This window comes from Protopterus annectens, chromosome 5.part1 (genome assembly GCF_019279795.1).
Source record: "Protopterus annectens isolate FY-2018-M chromosome 5.part1, PAN1.0, whole genome shotgun sequence".
NCBI lineage: Eukaryota > Metazoa > Chordata > Ceratodontiformes > Protopteridae > Protopterus > Protopterus annectens.
The window spans coordinates 344,374,776-344,394,535 of NC_056736.1; the positions used below are offsets into that span (position 1 = coordinate 344,374,776).

At 42.1% G+C, this 19,760-nt stretch overlaps 1 protein-coding gene across 1 annotated transcript in view; it reads right to left on the minus strand.

The window, feature by feature from the left end:
- INPPL1 (inositol polyphosphate phosphatase like 1) overlaps positions 1-19,760 on the minus strand; it is a 1,746,155-nt gene that overhangs the window by 754,667 nt on the left and 971,728 nt on the right. Inside the window, exon 14 of the mRNA XM_044073026.1 lies at positions 16,070-16,166. Within this exon, the coding sequence (XP_043928961.1) occupies positions 16,070-16,166 (97 nt within the window). The remainder of the gene's footprint in view (positions 1-16,069; positions 16,167-19,760) is intronic.

The following is a 19,760-nucleotide window of genomic DNA, read 5'->3' on the forward strand; positions in this document are numbered from 1 at the left end:
AGGGTTTCTAAATAAAAAATTTATGTGAGTCAGGGACCCTGTAATATCTGTCAGGCTTACTGGGAGCTGGGGGTAAGGAGTCAGGGGTCAAGGTTGACTCCGAAAACACATCATCCACAATGTCTAAAATGGGGGAATGGCTAAAGGCCTGTGCTGAGGGAGAAGAAGTAAATCCCTGAGCCTCTTTTTTGATTCTGAGGAGTCTTGACTCTCCCAGTGAAAATGCTCCCCCTCAAAGTATGCGAGGTTTCTCCAAATGAATTCAGGAGGAGATGCTGATGGAATAGACTCCTCAGCATCAGAATCCTCATAGGGAGGTATAGATAATTCCTGATCAGAAGAGGAATTAGAAGAAATAGAAACCTGATCTGAAGATTCATAATCAGTGTCTTGCCTAGGCCTATTATAAGGAGGGGGATGGGTACCCCTGATCAAGGTAATAATGTCTTCAGCCATTTTGATAATCTGTTTTTTAGGCATAGAGGCCTGTGCACGTGTTTTTTAGTTTTAGAAGTTGCTTTTGTCTTTGGTTTTGCAGCTGTCATCGGTTTGATATACAAATGTTGAGGTCTGAATACACCATCAGAAGCCGGTGCCTGCTCAGCGGCTCCAGACCCATCCGAGGGAGATACATCCATCGGTCCAATACCTTGAGTATCTTGCAGCATGCCAGACTCCACATGGGTGTCGGTAGAGGCCTGTGACTCGAAGGTAGCAGGTATCAGGGGCTGTGAAAGCGCCTCACTGAGCACCGGCGAACTGGCGACTAGCTTAGGAGAAGCTTTGTCATCGGTTTTGGATCTCGACTGCCTTTCTCTGTCCTTTTCTTTGCGTTTTTTATGTACTCAGATAGTTGGAATTCTATCCGATGACATTTCTGGGTAGTTAAATCTGTTTCCAAAATACTTTGATGCAAAAATATACCGACGCTTAATAGTGCGTTGGTTAAATCTAGCAGAAAACTGACAGCCAGGCACATTGTGATCAGGGCCTAGGCAAGGAATACAGTATAAATGGAAATCCTTATGAGGTATTTGCTTCCCACAAGTAATACAATTATTAACTTTTTCTGACATTGGTAAAAGGCAAGAAAAAAGTTTCCCCAAGGGGGTACTTAGCTTTAGTGAAGACTTCGGTTCTGAAACTCAAACTCGAATATTTCAGTAGTCGGCCGACCGGCACTTGCGAAATGTTTCTGCTTCGGGCACCACGCGGCAAGAAAAGTTAAAGAAAATGGTGTTGGCTGCTTGTTTTATACCCTGGCGACCTGACATCATGGAAGAGGAGACAGCAACCGATGCAGGACCCAAGACTTTGGAATTCAGGCCGACAGAGGGCAACCTGCCAGCAGATTACCCAAATGTAATGACTGCAACAGTGAAACACGAAGAACATCTATGTTATTTCTTTCTTGCTGAGAACACCCACTCACCACACACACACACACACACACACACACACACACACACACACACACACACACAGAACACACTCAGGGGGGAGGGGAAGCAAAAATACACACAACTACTCTAACTAAGCTAACTACTATAAAACTATGAAACTCGAAGCACCAAGTGAGGGGAGGAGAAAGGGGAACCTACTCTATCACTATCTAAAAATTTTTAAAGAAAAAAAAAAAAAAAGATATTTTAAAGTTTTTACCCACTGAAAACCTGGAGATCTAGAGATCACAGTGCATAAGCTATTCGCAGCAAATGAGATCTGGGGGTTGGAAGGTAGTGGAGGTGTTTTATGGGTAAGGGGAGGAGCTTGGAGCTCGGAGCAGATCCTGGTAAAGTTGCCGGCTTGGATCCAATACGGATCCGGTATCCCACAGGTTGAAGACCAAATGAAGTAAACTACTTCAGATGTATTGGAACAACCTCATGTCGATCACGACTGACCTCAGGAATGGTTAAGGAGAAATGAATTTAAATCAAATGACAGAAGGTTAATATTGACGGCCTAAGACAGTGTACTACATACATGGTTTACAAAGTCCATTATGTGGAGAAACAGACACATGTAGGTTTTGTAAAAATAGAATTGGAAACAGTCGTGCATCCTTTGCTGGTTGTGATATACTAATGGCAGAAGGACTGTACACTGAAAGGCATAATAATGTGGCAAGACTGTTGCATTACTGATTATATAAATATTATAATACTGAGTAGCTGAAAAGCACTGGAAACATGAGCTACAAAGCATTATATAGAATGATGAAGTTTATATCACCTGGGATCACCAATTACCATCAGTTCAAAAAATAGATGTTAGAAAACCAGATACAGCATTCCATGAAAAGAAGACAAAAATAGCATTGATGACTGAAATTGCTACAACCAGTGACTACAGTTTCTTATGTACAGACAGGCACAAAGTCATAAAATACCAGGATTTGAAAGCTAAAATGAGGGCACTGTGGAAGCAGGACAGTTCTAATAGTAGTAGGAGCAAAAGGTCTTATAAAAAAAAAAAAATAATAATTTACAGTCGTACTTAGATATGTTACCAATACATGTAACTCCATATGAATTGCAGGAGTCATTACTGGGCACATTGCGGGTGTTGCAAAGAGCACTTTTGGCTACGTCAAAGAATGAAAAAATACTAATTTTATGAACTTTACGCATACTTTGACTTAGGAATGCAGTCCATCCCCATCATGGTATTAGAAACCCAAAAGAATTGGAGGAATTAAAAAAAATTTAGAGACGAGAAAAAGGATACAATTTCTAATGAATTAGGCACATTTCAAATACATACAAAACTTTACAGGAACAATTAAGAATGATATATAATTATTTAAGTGGAGCAGTCAATACTCTGGCTACAGTCTACTAAAACTAGCAACCTTTAAGGAAGAAGTCAGTGTTGGAAGAAAAGAGATCAAAATAAAGCTACATAAAATATAGTTAATACAGTATTACAAAACAGATTTTCATTCTATGGTAGATCAGGAAAATATTTAGCAATGCAGGGTCATAAAGCTCAAGGTAGGAATGTTACTTTAGAAAATCAAGTAGAGACAGATGAAACAAGAAAGCACAGATAAAATGTGAAATCAAAACAGTCACCAACTATTTTGATCAAATAAATAATAAAAAGATGACTGGGAAGGGGATCAGACTAGGACTATGAACTGTCAGTTATGATAAACTGGAACGCAGTTAATTGTTCCAATGGTAATGTTATACTTGGGATATTAAGGCAACAGAAAGTAAAAGAGTGGAAAATCTTCAGGTCCAGATCAGCTGAAGGCAACAGAAGTTTATAAAGATTTTATAGACATACTGTCACTGATCCATTCCATTTTACTGAAATTATTATAGCCGTTTTGTAACCCTCAATGGTGTACACTTGAAGTGATGCAACATGCTACAATAATCCTGTTAAGAAAGAAAACAAAGTAGGAGGTCTGAGAGATCGCAACAGGCCAGTGCCTCCTCAGAATATGGATTGCAAAATTACTGCAAAGATAACAGGAATATTGTGCCTCATCCTGATTCAGTGTTAATGTCATTTCAATATGAGTTTTGTCCAGACAGACAGATGTCAGAGGCAAGTAGGCTAGTGCAAATGACAAATATTCAGAAATAGAGAGAGAGAGAAATTGGATAAGGTTATAACTATTCTCTATTATACTTGAAAGGGTACTGGATATTGTAAATACAAAGAATAAAATGCTTCACCACCATCTGTATAATGTTGCTGAGCAATATATTTGTTTATATAGAACCTATACAGAGATGTGTAATATGTATCCAAATTAATGGCAATCTCTGCACAATACTAAGGCATGGGGCTTGTTGAGGCTGCCGTTTTGGCAGAAACACTTTTGCTATGGCTACAAGCCCAGCATTTCACTATCTTACTTAGATGTTGCACAGAATTATTACTGTAAATCAGAATTATTATACAACTATGGTATGCTAGGAAAGCACAATGCTGACTGAGATTTTGGAGGAAGTAAAATCGTTATTGTGTTTTTTCAGTAAATCAGACCAATTCTAATAAACTTGATAGGAAAAGAAACAGTTAAAAGCTATGTAGATCAAATTACAATTGTTTAAGACTCTTTTTAATGCATATAAATAAGCTTCAACATAAATAATGTAAACTAGCTACATGTTCTATCAAAAGTACTGCACAGTTTAACATACCTTTCTCAAAAGAATTTCTATTAGGGTTGGCACCAATGAGGAAGATGTTTCAACTTCCAGTGGTGAATTTTTATTTCACAAATTTGATCTTGCCACCATTCCTAACTAAGGCAAAATTAATCAGAAGTATTTTTCAAAATTATATGGGCAGGAGTTCTCCCAGAATGCCCTGGGCTCTTGGTATACAAATGCTGAGGGATAGCAGAACTGCAACACCAAGACCAGAACACTGTAATATCCAACGTGTTCCTGAATTCTGCTGATTTTTAATAAGAAAATAAATCTGCATTACAGATTTATAAAAAGGTATTTTGTTAGCCACACAGTGTCCTAGAAATGTATATACTTATTAAGCACCATTTAATTTATGGATTCCTTACGATTCCCCTTTAATATAGTACAGTTGTGTACACTTACCATAAGTGTAGATGTTCGAGTGTATTAACTGTTGCAGTCATTACATTTGGGTAATCTGCTGACAGGCTGCCCTCAGTCAGCTTGATTAACAAAGTCTTGGGTCCTGCGTCGGTTGCTGTCCCTTCTTCCATGACGTCAGGACACCAGGGGTATAAAACATGCAGCCAACGGCATTACATCAGTTTTTCTTGCCCCAGATGTCAGATGCCCCCCTAATGGGGAGCAAATAAACACAAAAAACACAAAAGTATACCTCCAACCAAAAGCAAATACACCAAAAAGGCTTTTAAGCATAGTAAAAGAAAGTAGAGATATTGCCAGAAAAAACTAGTGGGCTGGAGGGAGGGTAACCAGGACTGCAACAGTGAATACACTCACACATCTACATTTATGGTAAGTGTACACAGCTGTACTATGTTCTTCGTGTTTCACTGTTGCAGTTATTACATTTGGGTAGATTCCCAAAGCTATGGTTGGGAGGAGGAATTTGTACAGCATTAGGGCCAGCTATAAAGCCCTGCAAGACAGCAGTGACAAAGCAAGCTCTGGATTTTGAGAAAATTGGTAAATGATAATGCTTGGTGAAAGTATCTACAGAACTCCAGGTAGCAGCTTCTAGGATATCCCTGGTAGGAACACCTCTAAGAAAGGCTGTAGAAGTAGATGCAGCCCTGGTGGAGTGAGATCTGATCCCCTGGGGGATAGGTTTTCCATGGTGCTTATAGCAGAAAAGAATGCAATGGCTTATCCATTTAGAAATGGTTTGTTTTGAAATAGCCTTCCCCTCTGCCCCTGCAGCAAATGTCACCAGCAGTAGAATCTAAGTTGTCTGTGCACATCCAAGGAATGCAGAATCCGTTCTCTTTTGTTCTGTGGATTGGGAAAGAAGGTTGGCAAATGAATGGACTGATTAAGAGCCACACTGGAAACCACCTTGGGCATGAAGGATGGATTGGTCCCGAGAGATACCCTGTCCGCATGAAAGATGATGAAAGGCTCCACTGCCATAAGGGCCTGTAATTCAGATATCCTTCTAGCAGAGGTGATTGCTAAAAGGAAGGCTGTTTTCCAAGAAAGAAATTTTACGTCTGCAGTAGCAGCTGGCTCGAAAGGAGGTAGACTGAGTTTCTCCAAAACAAAGTTAAGGTCCCAGGCTGGAGTAGGGGCTCTCCTGGGTGGTCTTAAGCTTTTGTCCACTCTGAGGAACTGCTTGAGCAGTGGATGAAAGAAGAGGGGTGGTTCTGTGTTGTAATGAGCTGAAATGGCTGAGGCATGAATTTTGATGGAGGAAAAAAAAAGGCCCTTGTGAAGCATCTCAGTTAAGTATTGAAGAATCTGAGGTAAACTGGGTGCTGCTGTGCTCATCCCCTGAGTTTGGTTCCAGGAACAGAATCCTTTCCATTTTTCAGCATAAGATTTTCTAGTACTAGGCCTCCTTGCCTCCAGAATGACATCCAACACTTGTTTACTGAGGATGGTAACAGAGAGATTGGGTAATTAGCCAGGCTGCCAGGTTCAGGGTTTGAAGCTGAGGTTGCAGAATCTGGCCCTTCTGCTGTGACAGCAGGGTAGGGGTCTGAGGCAGGTGCCATGGTGCCAGCAGTGACACACTGCGCAAGAGGGAGTACCAGTGTTGTCGTGGCCAGTCTGGTGCAATCAGTATCGTCCTTGGTTTATCCTGTTTGATCTTAGTAGTACCTTGGAGAAGAGAGGCAGAGGAGGAAAGGCATAAACTGATAGATTTTACCAGGTGAAGGACAGGGCATCCACTTTCCAAGCTTTTTTGTGGGGAGTCCTTGTGCAGAATTTGTCCAGTTGGTAGTTCTGGGGGGAGGCAAACAGGTCTATCGCTGGGCTCCCCCATTTGTTTATCAACATGTTGAATGTCTTTGGTTCCAGTTTCCACTCGTGTGGATCCATGAGATTTCTGCTTAGGTCATGTGCCAGTGTATTTAGCTTTCCTGGCAGAAACTGAGCCTGTAGGTGCACTTAGTAGCTCAAGGCTGTGTTCCACAGAGCCATGGCTAGTCTGCAGGGAGGGTATGAGTGGGTTCCCCCTTGCTTGTTTATGTACCACATAACAGTGGTGTTGTCCGTCTTCACCATTAACTGTCTTGGAAGAATGTGGTACTTGAAGGCTGTCAGAGCATTCTGTACAGCTAACATTTCTTTTTGATTGATATGCAGGTGCATGTGACATGGGTTCCATTTGCCCTGAATGCAACTCCCTGCCAGGTGAGCCCCCCATGCATAGTCTGATGCGTCTGTTGTTAGGGTTTGGGTGGCAGGGGGTAGAGTGAATGGCAGCCCCTTGTTTTGGTGGCAGGCCTCTGCCCACCAAAGGAACTCTAACTGTAGGCAAGGTATGATAGGAATCATTGCTTCTAGATCCTGAGAATGTTGACACCATAGGCTTTTTAGATACCATTCTAGTTTCTCTTATGCAGTCTTGCATATGGAATTAGAAGAATGCAGGAGGCCATGAACCCCAATGCTTTCAGTATTTGTCTTGCAGATAACAGGGTCTTTGTGGCTATAAGTTTGAAGTAAGCTGTCAAATGAACTTGTTTCTCTGGCGTGAGGAAAGCCATCTGGGAAGTTGTGTTCAAGCTTGCTACCAGGAATACAATTTGCTGGCAGGGTACCAAATGTGATTTCTTTTCGTTTATGGTGTACCCTAGAGAAGTTAGCACTTTTTGTACAAATGCCAGATGATTCAATAGTATGTCCTGGCTTTCTGCCTGAATTAGACAATCGTCCAGGTATGAGTATATTTGAATATTTCTTTGCCTGCAAAATGCAATGACTGGAGCTAGGCACTTTGTGAACACCCTGGGTGCAGTAGATAAGCCAAAAGGCAGTGCAGAGAATCCTGCTTTAAAGCGAAGGTATCTTCTGCAAGATTCCCTGATTGGGATGTGCAGGTAGACTTCCTTTAAATCCAGTGTTGCCAACCAGGCATCCTTGCCTAGCATAGGAAGCAACTGGTGAAGAGTTAGCATCTTGAATTTTGGGATCACCAAAAAAGTGTTTAGGATAGAGAGATCCAGGATAGGATGCCAGGAGTTGTCTTTTCTGGGCAACAGAAAAAGTCTTGAGTAGAAACCTTGTCCCCTTTCTTCTTCTGGGACAGTTTGAATAGCCCTTATACTTAAGAGAGAGAGAGAACTTGCTTTTGAGCCTCTGCCCACTGATTTAGGGGTAGATCTGGCCAACCGTTTGAAGTTGGTAAAGTTTGGAAGTGGAATGTGTATCCCTGGAAAACTGTATTTAAAATTCATTTGTCCTGGTTAATGAGTTCCCAGTTTTTTGCCTGCAGAGCAATCTTTCCTTCTAAAGGAGCAGTCAGTTGAGAAGGGCTTGGAAGTTTTAAAGGTAAGTCATTGAGACAGTTTACCATAAGGGGGGGTCTTATTACTCCCTGCTTTGGAAGTGGGAGCCCCCCACTGCTTAGTCCTGTGCGTACCTTGGGACTGAAGCACGAGTGTTCTGCTGGGTCTGGGTTTGGACTGAGAAGGCCTGGAAGAGGCAGGAAAAGACCAATTCTTAGAGGGCCAATGCCTACTAAATCCTGGAGGCTGCACTTGCAGGAAATCTTTAACAGTTTGCATAGATTTAGCTTTTTTCTCCATTTTTTAAGTACTTCTTCTGCCTTGTTGCCGAACAGGTAGTCCTTGTTTCAGGGAGCATCCAACAATTTAGCTTTAACATGATCTGGCAAAGATTGCTCCTTAAGCCAAGCATGCCTTCTAAGTACAGACCCAGTAACAGCAGCCCTGCAAGATGCCTCTAGTGAATAAAAACCACACTGCAAAGTATGTTCTCCAACTTGTTCAGCAGAATGCATTAAATCCTGTAAATCCTTATCTTCAGCACAGTCAGGAATCAACATCATTTTCTGTTTAAGCAATCCAATAATATGCTGCTGATACTTTAAGATATGAAACCTGGCAATTTAAGGCCCTAATGGCCAAGGTTGCATTAGTGTATACCTTCTTACCCCATCTATCCAGCGCCCTGGAATCTCTATCAGAGGGGGTAGGATTTTTGGCAGTAGTAGCCTTTATGCCCTTGGGTCCCTGGGAAATGGTCTCAAGATCCGCAGTAGGATTTTTAAAGAGGAACTTGTGAGAGTCAGGAACCCTGTAATATCTGTTTTTCTGGGAGAAGGAGGTAAGGAGTCAGGGGCCAAGCTAGACTCTGTAAAGGCATAATCAACAATGTCCAGTACAGGGGGGATAGCTAAAGGCCTGTGTTGGGGCAGGAGTAAGAAATCCCTAAGCCTCTTTTTAGAATCAGAGTAATCCTGGCTTTCCCGGCGGAAATGTTCCCTAAGAGTATGCAAGGTTTCACCAAAAGAGAAATCCTCTGGAGGGGAAGCAGAGGGAATTGAGTCCTCTGCATCAGAATCCTCATAGGCAGATAAGGGTAAATCCTGGTCATTAGAAGAAAAGTACAGTTGTGTACCTACCATAAATGTAGATGTTCGAGTGTATTCACTGTTGCAGTCATTACTCTTGGGTTATCTGCTGGCAGGCTACCCGCAGTCAGCCAGAATTCCAAAGTCTGGGTCCGGCATCGGTTGCTGTCATCTCTTCCCTGACGTCAGTACGCCATGGGTATAAAATATGCAGCAGACGCCATTTTCTTCAGTTTTTCTTGCCCCAGATGTCAGGTGCCCCCAAAATGGTAGGCTAAAAATATTATGCCAGTAATTAAGCATGCAGTAAAATAAACATTTCCTTCATCTACAAGCAAATACACCACATAGGTTGTATAAGATAGAGAAGTATAGGTAAGTCCCAGCAAAGAAAAGGGGGATGGAGGGTGGGTAACCTGGACTACAACAGTGAATACACTCTAACATCTACATTTATGGTAGGTACACAACTGTACTATGTTCATCGTGTTTCACTGTTGCAGTCATTACTCTTGGGTTGAATCCCAAAGCTAAGGCTTGGTGGCTGGGCCTAAATAGGATTAGGAGAAGCTATAAGGCCTTGCAGAACTGCAGTGGCGAAGCCTGCTCTGGATTTAGAGTAGAGAGGTAAATGGTAGTGCTTTGTAAAAGTGTGCACTGAACTCCAAGTTGCAGCCTCTAAAATGTCTTTGGTTGGTACTCTTCTGAGAAAGGCTGCTGCCCTGGTAGAATGAGGCCTAATGCCCTTGGGCACTGATTTGCCATGTTGTGAGTAGCAGAAATGAATGCAGTGGCCTATCCATTTTGAAATAGTCTGTTTAGAGATAGGCTTTCTTTGAGATCCTGCAGCATATGCCACTAAAAGTTGCTCAGTTTTTCTGAAAGCTTTAGTTCTGTCCAAGTAAAATCATAGTTGTCTGTGTATGTCCAAGGAATGCAGAAGTCTCTCACCCTTATTCTGTGAGTTTGGATAAAAGGTAGGCAAATGAATGGTTTGGTTAAGGGCCACACTGGACACTACCTTAGGCATAAATGTTGGGTTCGTCCTTAGAGAAAGCCTGTCTGGATGGAAAATGATGAAAGGTTCCACAGCCATGAGTGTCTGTAACTCTGAAACTCGTCTTGCAGAGGTTATTGCTAGGAGCAGAGCTGTTTTCCAAGATAAAAACTTTATATCAGCTGTATTGGCTGGCTCAAAAGGTGGCAGTGTGAGTTTTTCCAAGACATAATTGAGGACCCATGCAGGTATTGGGGCTCTCCTTGGAGGTCTTATGTTTTTGGCCCCTCTGAGGTACTGCCTTAGCAATGGATGGGAAAAAATAGGAGGTTCCGTATTGTAATGAGCTGAAATGGCAGAGGCATGAATTTTAATTGATGAAAAGGATAGGCCTTTGTCCAGCATCTCAGTTAGGTATTGTAAAATCTGAGGAATGTTTGGTACCGATGTGTCAATTCCTTGTGCCTGGTTCCAAGCACAGAATCTTTTCCATTTTTCTGCATAAGATTTTCTGGTACTGGGCCTCCTGGGCCTCCAAAATAACATCCATCACTGCTTTAGATAGAGGTGTGTTTTGAATGGTTACATTATCCGCCATGCTGCCAGATTTAGGGTCCTGAGTTGGCTGTGCAGAATCTGATTGTTTCGCTGGGTCAGTAAGTGAGGAATTAGGGGCAATGTCCAGGCTGGGACTTGAACAAGCTTTTTACGATTGGGTAACAGTGCTGGCGTGGCCAGTCTGGGGCAATCAGAATCATTCTTGGCTTCTCTTGTCTGACCTTTAGGAGTACCTTGGGGAGGAGAGGCAGAGGAGGAAAGGCATATACTGTTAGACTTTTCCAGCTGAATGACAGAGCATCCACCTTCCATGCTTGCTTGTGATAGGTCCTTGTGCAGAATTTCTGTAGTTGGCAGTTGTGAGGGGGAGGCAAATAGATCAATGTCTGGGCATCCCCATTCCTTTGTTATCATGCTGAAGACTTGTGGATCCAGTTTCCACTCGTGGGGATCCGTAAGGTTTCTGCTTAGTTCGTCTGCCAGATTATTGTTCTTTCCTGGCACGAATTGTGCTTGCAGGTGTACTTGAGTCAATGCTGTGTTCCACAAAGTCATGGCTTGTCTGCAGAGGGGGTAGGAATGTGTGCTTCCCTGCTTGTTTATGTACCACATGACTGTAGTATTGTCCATCCTTATCAGTAGTTGTCCTGGATGGAGTAGATCCTTGAAAGCTGTCAGGGCATTTTGAACAGCTAGCATCTCTTTTTATTGATATGTAGATGCATTTGGCTTGTGGACCATGTGCCCTGAATACATTTTCCTGCCATGTGTCCTCCCCAGGCATAATCTGATGTATCTGTTGTTATTGACTGCCTGGCTGTGAGTAGAGTGAATGGCTGTCCCTTGTTGAGGTGACAGGCATGAGCCCACCATCGAAACTCCTGTTGCAGGCAAGGAATGAGGGTAATTAATGTTGAGTCCAGACACTTTTTAGGTACCATTGAAGTTTCCTCATATGCAGTCTGGCATATGGAATTAGCAGAATGCAGGATGCCATGAAGCCCAAGGCCTGCAGAATTTTTCTTGCAGATAACTGGGTCTTTGTTGCCAACATTTTGAAGTAAGAAGTTAGTTGCCTTTGTTTGTCTGACATGAGATAAGCCATCTGGGCAGTTGTATTTAAGCTTGCACCCAGGAATAGCATCTCTTGAGAGGGTACTAGTTTTGATTTCTTTTCGTTTACTGTGTACCCTAGGTAGTAAGGATAAATTTGAATTCCTCTGTCTGCAAAATGCAATTACTGGTGCCAGGCATTTTGTGAAGATCCTGGGCGCAGTAGCTAAGCCAAAGGGCAGTGCAGAGAATTGGTAGTGCATTGAGCCAGCTATGAATCTGAGGTATCTTCTGCAAGACTGTCTGATTGGTATATGCAGGTATGCCTTTTTTAGGTCCAAAGTTACAAGCCAAGCCTTCTTGCCCAGCATGGGCAGAAGCTGCTGCAGAGTTAACATTTTGAATTTTGGAACGTCCAGAAATGTGTTTAGAAAAGACATGTCCAGTATTGGTCTCCAGGCTTTGTCACTTTCTGGGAACCAAGAAAAGTCTTGAGTAAAATCCTTGTCCCTGCTTTTGCTGTGGTACTTGCTGAACGGCCCTCATTTGCATAAGGGACGAAACTTGTTTTTGTGCCTCTGCCCATTGATTGTGTGGCAGGTATGGCATACCTTTTGCCTTTGGCAGGGTGTGAAAGTGAAACCTGTAGCCCCGGGACACTATATTCAATACACATTTGTCCTGGGTGATCATGTGCCAATTTGGAGAGAAAAGTGCTAGTTTTCCCCCTAAGGGGGCTGCAAGTAGATAAGTGCTTGGTGCTGGCAGAGGTAAGTCATTAGGACTGTTTCCTGTATGGCTGTGCTTTGTCTTCTCCATTTTTGGAGGTAGACGCGCCCCACTGTTTAGGCCTGTATGAACCCTGGGGCTGGGATCTGCCTCTGAGACGTTTGTATCTGCCTCTTTGTGGCCTCTCTGACACTGGAAAGGACCAATTTTTTGTAGGCCAGGTTCCTGCTAAATTTTGGTGGCTGAACTGTAAGAAATCCTTTACTGTTTGCATAGATTTCGCTTTGTCCTCCATTTTCTTCAAAACCTCCTCTGCTTTAACACCAAATAAAGTATCATGCTGTAATAGAACATCTAATAATTTTGCTTTAACATGATCAGGCAGATTTTGTTCCTTTAACCAAGCATGCCTCCTAATGACAGAACCCATAACTGCGTCCCTGCAGGAGGCCTCCAGAGAATCAAAACCACATTGCAATGTATGCTTTCCCACTTGTTCAGTTGCATGCAATAAATCCTATATTTCCTTATTTTCTGTACAATCAGAATTAGTCAACATTTTCTGTTTTAACAGTGACATTAAGTATTGCTGATATTTAATCATATGAAATTGACAATTTAAAGCCCTCACAGCCAAAGTAGCAGAAGTGTAAACCTTTTTCCCCCATCTGTCTAGTGCCCTTGAATCCCTGTCAGAAGGGACAGGGTTTTTTGCAGTAGCGGCCTTAACCCCCTTGGGACCCTGAGAAATAGTTTCTGGGTCAGCAGCAGGGTTTTTATAAACAAATTTATGTGAATCAGGAACCCTGTAGCATCTGTCTGATTTAACAGGAGCTGGAGGTAAGGAGTCTGGAGAAAGGCCGGACTCTGAAAATACATCATCTACAATGTCTAGCACAGGGGAAATAGCAAGAGGCCTGTGCTGAGGAAGTAAAGAAAATCTCTAAGCCTTTTCTTTGATTCTTTGGCTCTCCCAGTGGAAGTGCTCCCTCATGGTATGTAGGGAGGAAAAGAGTATTCCTGTACAGAAGAGGAGTCAGAGGAAATGGAAACCTGATCTGAAGAGTCATAGTCTGTCTCTTGCCTAGGCCTCTTGTCAGGAGGGGGATGGGAACCCCTGATCAAGGTAATAAGGTCTTCGGCCATTTTGAGCATCTGTTTCTTAGGCGTGGAAGTCTGTCCTGGAGAATGCTGTACTTGTTTCTTTGTCTTTAAAGCTGCTGTAATCTTTGCTTTTGAAGCTGAAGTAGGCTTTACATATAGCTGTGTAGGTCTGAAAACACCCTCAGAAGCCGATGCCTGCTCAGCGGTTCCGGACCCATCTGAGGGAATGAATTCCGAGTGTTCAATACATTGAGTATCCAGAGGCCTAGCTGGCTCCACTTGGGAGTCGTCAGCGGCCTGTGGCTCTGAGGTAGCAGGTGTCAGGGGCTGCGAAAGTGCCTCACTGAGAACCGGAGACTGGCTTAGCGGAAGCCTCATCGTCGGTTTTGGATCTCGGATGCCCGCCCTTCTCTTTTTCCTTGCGTTTTTTAAAACCTCCGATCGTCGGCTGTTCCGACGGCATTATGTAATTGAATTTTTGGTCAAAGTAATGATAAGCAAAATCAAACCGACGCTTAATAGTGCGTTTGTTGAATCTAGCACAAAACCGACAGCTAACAACGTTATGATCAGGGCCTAGGCAAGGAATACAGTAAGAATGATAATCCTTATGAGGTATTTTCTTCCCACAAGAAATACAATTGTTAACTTTTTCTGACATCGGTCTGGAGCAAGAAAAAAGTTTCCCCAACGGGGGTTACTTAGTTTTAATGAAGACTTCGGATCTGAAATTCGTCTGTGAAAATCTCAGGAGTCGGCCGACCGGCACTTGCGAACTGATTTTGCTTCGGGCACCGTGCGGCAAGAAAGACTGAAGAAAATAGTGTCGGATGCATCTTTTATACCCCTGACACACTGACGTCAGGGAAGAGGCGACAGCAACCGACGCCGGACCCAGACTTTGGAATTCTGTCCGACTGCGGGTAGCCTGCCAGCAGGATAACCCAAGAGTAATGACTGCAACAGTGAAATACGATGAACATCACAAATTTCAAAATCCTGATCAGAAGAAACATAGCCAAATTCAGTCCCAGGTCTCTTAGAGGGGGAACGTTGGCTTCCCCTGATTAAAGTAATAAGGTCTTCAGCCATTCTTATCATTTGTTTTTTAGGCATAGAGGCCTGACCATGCTATCTTGGTGTCGGTTTTCTAGGCATGGATCGAGTTTTAAGCCTTGAAGAAGAAGATGGCGTTTTAATATGCAAGTCAGCAGGCCTGAATACACCCTCAGAAGCCAGTGCCTGCACAGCGGCTCCGGACCCATCCAAGGTAGAGACAGCCGCAGGTTCCACAGTTGTAGCATCTGGCTGCATCCCGGACTCCGAATGGGTCTCAGTAGAGGCCTGCGAATCTCAAGTAGCGGGTATCAGGGGCTGCGAAAGTGCCTCACTGAGTACCGGCGAACTGGCAACTAGCTTAGGAAAAGTATCGCCGGCAGCTTTGGACCTAGGCGGCCTGTCTCTGTCTTTATCTTTGCGTTTTTTCGGAATGTCGGTAGTTGGGTGGCTTACCGAAGCCATATCTGGATATTTGAACTGAGTACCGAAATATTTAGAAGAGTAAATATACCGATGATGAATAGTTTGTTGTTTAAAAAAGGCACAAAACTGACAGGGAGGTATGTCGTGGTCAGGGCCTAGGCAAGGAATACAGTACGAATGAAAAATCTGTATGAGGTATTTGCTTTCCACAAGTAATACAATTATTGACTTTTACTGACATCGGTTTAGAGCAAGAAAATGTTTCCCCAATGGGTACTTAGCTTTAGTTGAAGACCTTGGTTATGAAACTCGAAAATGAAAATTTCAGGAGTTGGCCGACTAGCACTTGTGAACTGCTTCTGCTTCGGGCACTGCACGGCAAGAAAGACTGATGTAATGGTGTCGGCTGCATGCTTTATACCCCTGACTACCTGACGTTAAGGAAGATGAGACAGCAACCGACGCAGGACCCTAGACTTTAATAATCAGGCCAACTGAGGGCTACTGCAAGCAGATAATCCAAATGTGATGACTGCAACAGTGAAACACAAAGAACATCTGTATAGTGAGCGTTGAATGTACTCATTTGTTACTACCTGAGGAACAGAATTCCAGAGACTGGAGCTGCTATTTACAGAGAGAAACTGATTGGGCTTAAAATGGCCCACAGGGGCAGCTAGCCTACTACTTACCTATGACACTACCTATGAAGAGCTATTCAACCTCCTATGTATCATCCTGGGTGCCAATCAATGGTTAAGTGACAGATGGCTGCCATTCACACCACCATGAAGGATGGTGCTTTTTCACCCTTCATCTATGTGCAACCCATGCAGCTACTGTGTTGAGTATTTTTGTGAGGACAGGATCACTTTGCCTGTCCTCGGCACTTGTGAGCTTAAACCCATGGGTTACCCAGAGCATCCTTTTATTAGAAGTATCCAGCATAGTGGATTCAGCATGCTCCTTCCCCCAGAATGGATGAACAAATATCAGTGGGCCACTTCCATCTTCCACAGTTTGTTCCAGTGCTCAAAGTCCACCAATAAAGAAAGGCAAATGGTAAAGCAGTATACTTCAATGCATCCATTAGCTGACTATATTTCATAGCTTGCCAACATTATATATGCAAAACAAAGGACCCACCTAGCTGTCTTCTCACTGCCTGAGGTTAGATGACAGTTGACAAAGCCAAAAGAGGTACCATTGAACATAAATGAGACACCCACAGCACCTTTATTACCTAAAGAAGAAAACAAACCTGAATTAGTTCTACAACCATACATAAAAAACTGCACCATATCTGTTCTGGTACTCAAAGCTTACAGCAATTCTTCTAGTACACAGCTTGTTAACAGATTAGTACAAACAGACATTCCACTGGACGTGTGACAAATGGGATAATAGATGAGATAACTATAGCGCTGTCTCTAATGATAAGAAATCAAGCAGGCCTTTATAATGTTGAATGTAGCCCTAGATGACAAACAGTGTAAATCACTCGAAATTCATTGAAATTGACAGCCCATGATACATACCCATGCAAGTTCATGCATGACATAGCTTCACGCCTTAAACTACCAATTAAAATTATGGACTTAATCATACAAAAAAACTTTCATACACCAACTTGTTTATTAGGGGGAAAAAAAAAACGTATGTAGTTCTGTATACTGATAACTGAAACTCTTACTAGAGTGTGTTTAACTTCAGCATACGCATGCTGACTGCAAAGTTCAGTCAACAGCTGGCCTTGTTCGTAGGATCATAGCAGTTTCTAAGCAAGTCAAAATACCACTTGTGCCTTGCTGACATTTACCCTTCAAGCTGCACCTCCCAGTTTTTCGGACAGCAAGGCACATCGTGCTAGGGATGGATTTACAGATATCCATCCAATCATCCAGGTTCTTCTTGAAAGATGTGGGTGTCATTATCTTTAACATGTAAAGGCAATTTGTTCCAGAGATGGAGTAACCTTTCATTAAGAAAGTAGTCTCTCCAACATGTTTTATGTGCTGCTGCAGGTTTAGATCCTAGCTCAAGTGTTCATGGAGTTGTCTGCCTTACAGAGGTACCACGGATCTATTAAGGCATCTTGATGGCAAGGAATGCAAGACATATTGGAACCTATAAGTGACAGAGTACAGGGATAGGGCTTCAAACCTGTCTTGGAAGCTATGGGTTTTTAGACCAATAATATTTTTAGTTGGGAACCTTTGAGGCATTTTTAGATGCACAATATGTCTGGTTAAGTACATGCTGATTGTTTTCTAAAAAGGTTTAATTAAGGCTGAGTAATGAGGGTTAACTTCTTTTGACCTGGATAAGATGCCTTTAGAAGTTAATAGGAGTAAACAGAAGGATTTCCTATTGTTGCAGCATAGCTGAAGGAGAGGGGGTTGCCAACTTGGGTGCTAAGGTCCTTTGAAGTGGGATACTGGTTATACTGTAAGTTGTACAAGAGATGCTTACCAAATATGGCAACACTGCACTTTTTGCATTCAGCTGAAGCCCTTTAGCTGTGCACCACTGGTTTGTAAGGATTACTTCTTGCTGTAGTTATTTTATATCTGGTCATGAGTGAATCATAACTCTTAACAAAAGGTTACTGATAAATTTGGTTATTCATAGGTATGGCTTTATGGTATGGAGGTCAGACTTGGGTTTACTGCTAGTTACTTTCTTAAATAGAACCTCAGCCAATTTGCAATCCATATGACTACATAAGGGTCTACACCTAATTTTTTTCTGGGTTATTTACAATGTCAACATGGGGTTTAGTGTCAAAGGACTTGGTGCGATCCAGGTATGTTGCATGTAATGAATGACCCTTACCTCTGCCTCTGAGGCATTTTTGAAGAAATTTATTAAATTAGACATGACCTACCCTTGGCAAAAAAAAAAAAAAACAACTGTTGAGGGTCTATTTGTATGTGGTTTTGAATACCACAATTTATGAAGTCAGAGATAATACACCCCATGGCATTGCATATAGATTTTTAGCCACTTAGGATAACGGGTTTATAGCTCCTAGGGTCAGCAGTAGGGTCCCCTTTGTGAAAGGGTATTACAAAAGTCGTTTTCCATATCTCAAGGATATACCCCTTCTGGCTAGACTTAAGTTAAACAACTGCAGCTGGGATACAACAAAGGCTTATTTGATGTTATTTATTAGGCATCCAGGTAAATTATGGAAGAGGTACTTTTAATTTTTTATTTGGGACCTGTTTCTTGACTACCTTTGGGATTTATGAGACTCAAGGATTTGCAGAATTTCTGTAACTGTTTTTCGGATAACGTTAGCACCATATCTGCCTGCAAGTAAATCAACTGCATCTTTAGGGTCAGTTTAGGTAATGCTATTTACGATCAGTTCAGAACATTGCTGGGTGTTATATCTCTATTTGCTAATGCAATTAAAGGAGGATTTGTAGATTTCCTTTACTACTGGATGCTGGTTTGAATTCATGTTTAGCTTTGACCTTCCTGGTGGTCATGTTTAGTTTCTTGCTGACCTTTTTGATGAAATCTTTAATGCAGGTAGCTTTCAATTTGCTAAAGGACTTTAGATATTTTTTAAGCTTATTTACATTGGTGTACCACACCCTTAAGAAGATTTATTTTTAACTTTCCCATTATATCTGGATTTAGTAGAGAATGATACATCTATACAATTAAAAGTGGGAATAGAACTCAACTTCATAAGTTGTAGCTAAAGCTGCATGGGCAATGGTGAAACAGATTCAATTTAGGGAGCACAAAGAATTCAATTAGGTTTGCATATTTAATGTCCTTAAATTTAGAATTGTTTACAGCAGTATAGTCTGCAACTCTAAAGAAGGTGGTTAGCAATTTGTGGTTTGACACGACTACAGAAATTTATACTATAGGAATGGTACACTTGGGTGCTACGTTTGTTAGAATTAGATCCAGAATGTTCTGGCCCTCAGTGAGCTGGTTATCTACTTTTTCTACAAAACTGTCATTTATTGGGTCCAGAAGTCTTTGGACATGCCAAGCTTCTGAGCTACTGGCACAACAGTTAATTGAAGGATAAATGAAATCACCCAACATAAAAGTATTGTTTTGTTAAAGGTAGGTCAGTGAATACCTCTTTGAATCTTTCAGGGTGTTTTTGATGATATGGATGATGCCCCATAGTAGATTGAAAAGTGATCAAATGTTAATAAATAATAAATATATATAATCTTCTCCTACACATCCCTCCATGATTTTGCTTGTGGATATTTTCTCCCCGGGCCTCCACTGAAAATGGGTCTCTGACTCAGTGGACTTTCCCGGTCAACAAATGTTAATAAATAAATAATTTGTCTTAACAAGGGGTATACTAGAGTTCAATAAGTTTGTGGGTCTCAGGGAGGTGATATGATAACTAACAAACATGGCAGTGCTTCAACAGTTCCCCTCTAATATGAATGCATGGTAGGTGCTAAACTCAGGTAAGTGCTATCTTCACAGTGAAACCAAGTCTCAGTAATGAGACAGACATGGATGTTCTTAAGGTGCAGGAGAACCTCAAGGGTCAAAAATGTTATTGTCAAGTCTTCTGGCACCAAAAAAAAAAAGTAACCTCGACATGGTCAGAATTAAAAAATGATGTAAATGTGTCTGCCATGCTGAGATATTCAGTAGCTGAACTTGGTCTAAAAAATGCACTACTGGGGCAGTAAAGGCTTTCGCTGGTAACTGGAAGCCGTAGAATGACAGATGCAAGCAATTATTTGGGAAGGAGGATGGCCTGCCTACTATCTAATCTTAGTCTGACTCATATTAGATCTCGAACTCTCTCTCTCTCTCCAAAACATCAACTATATAG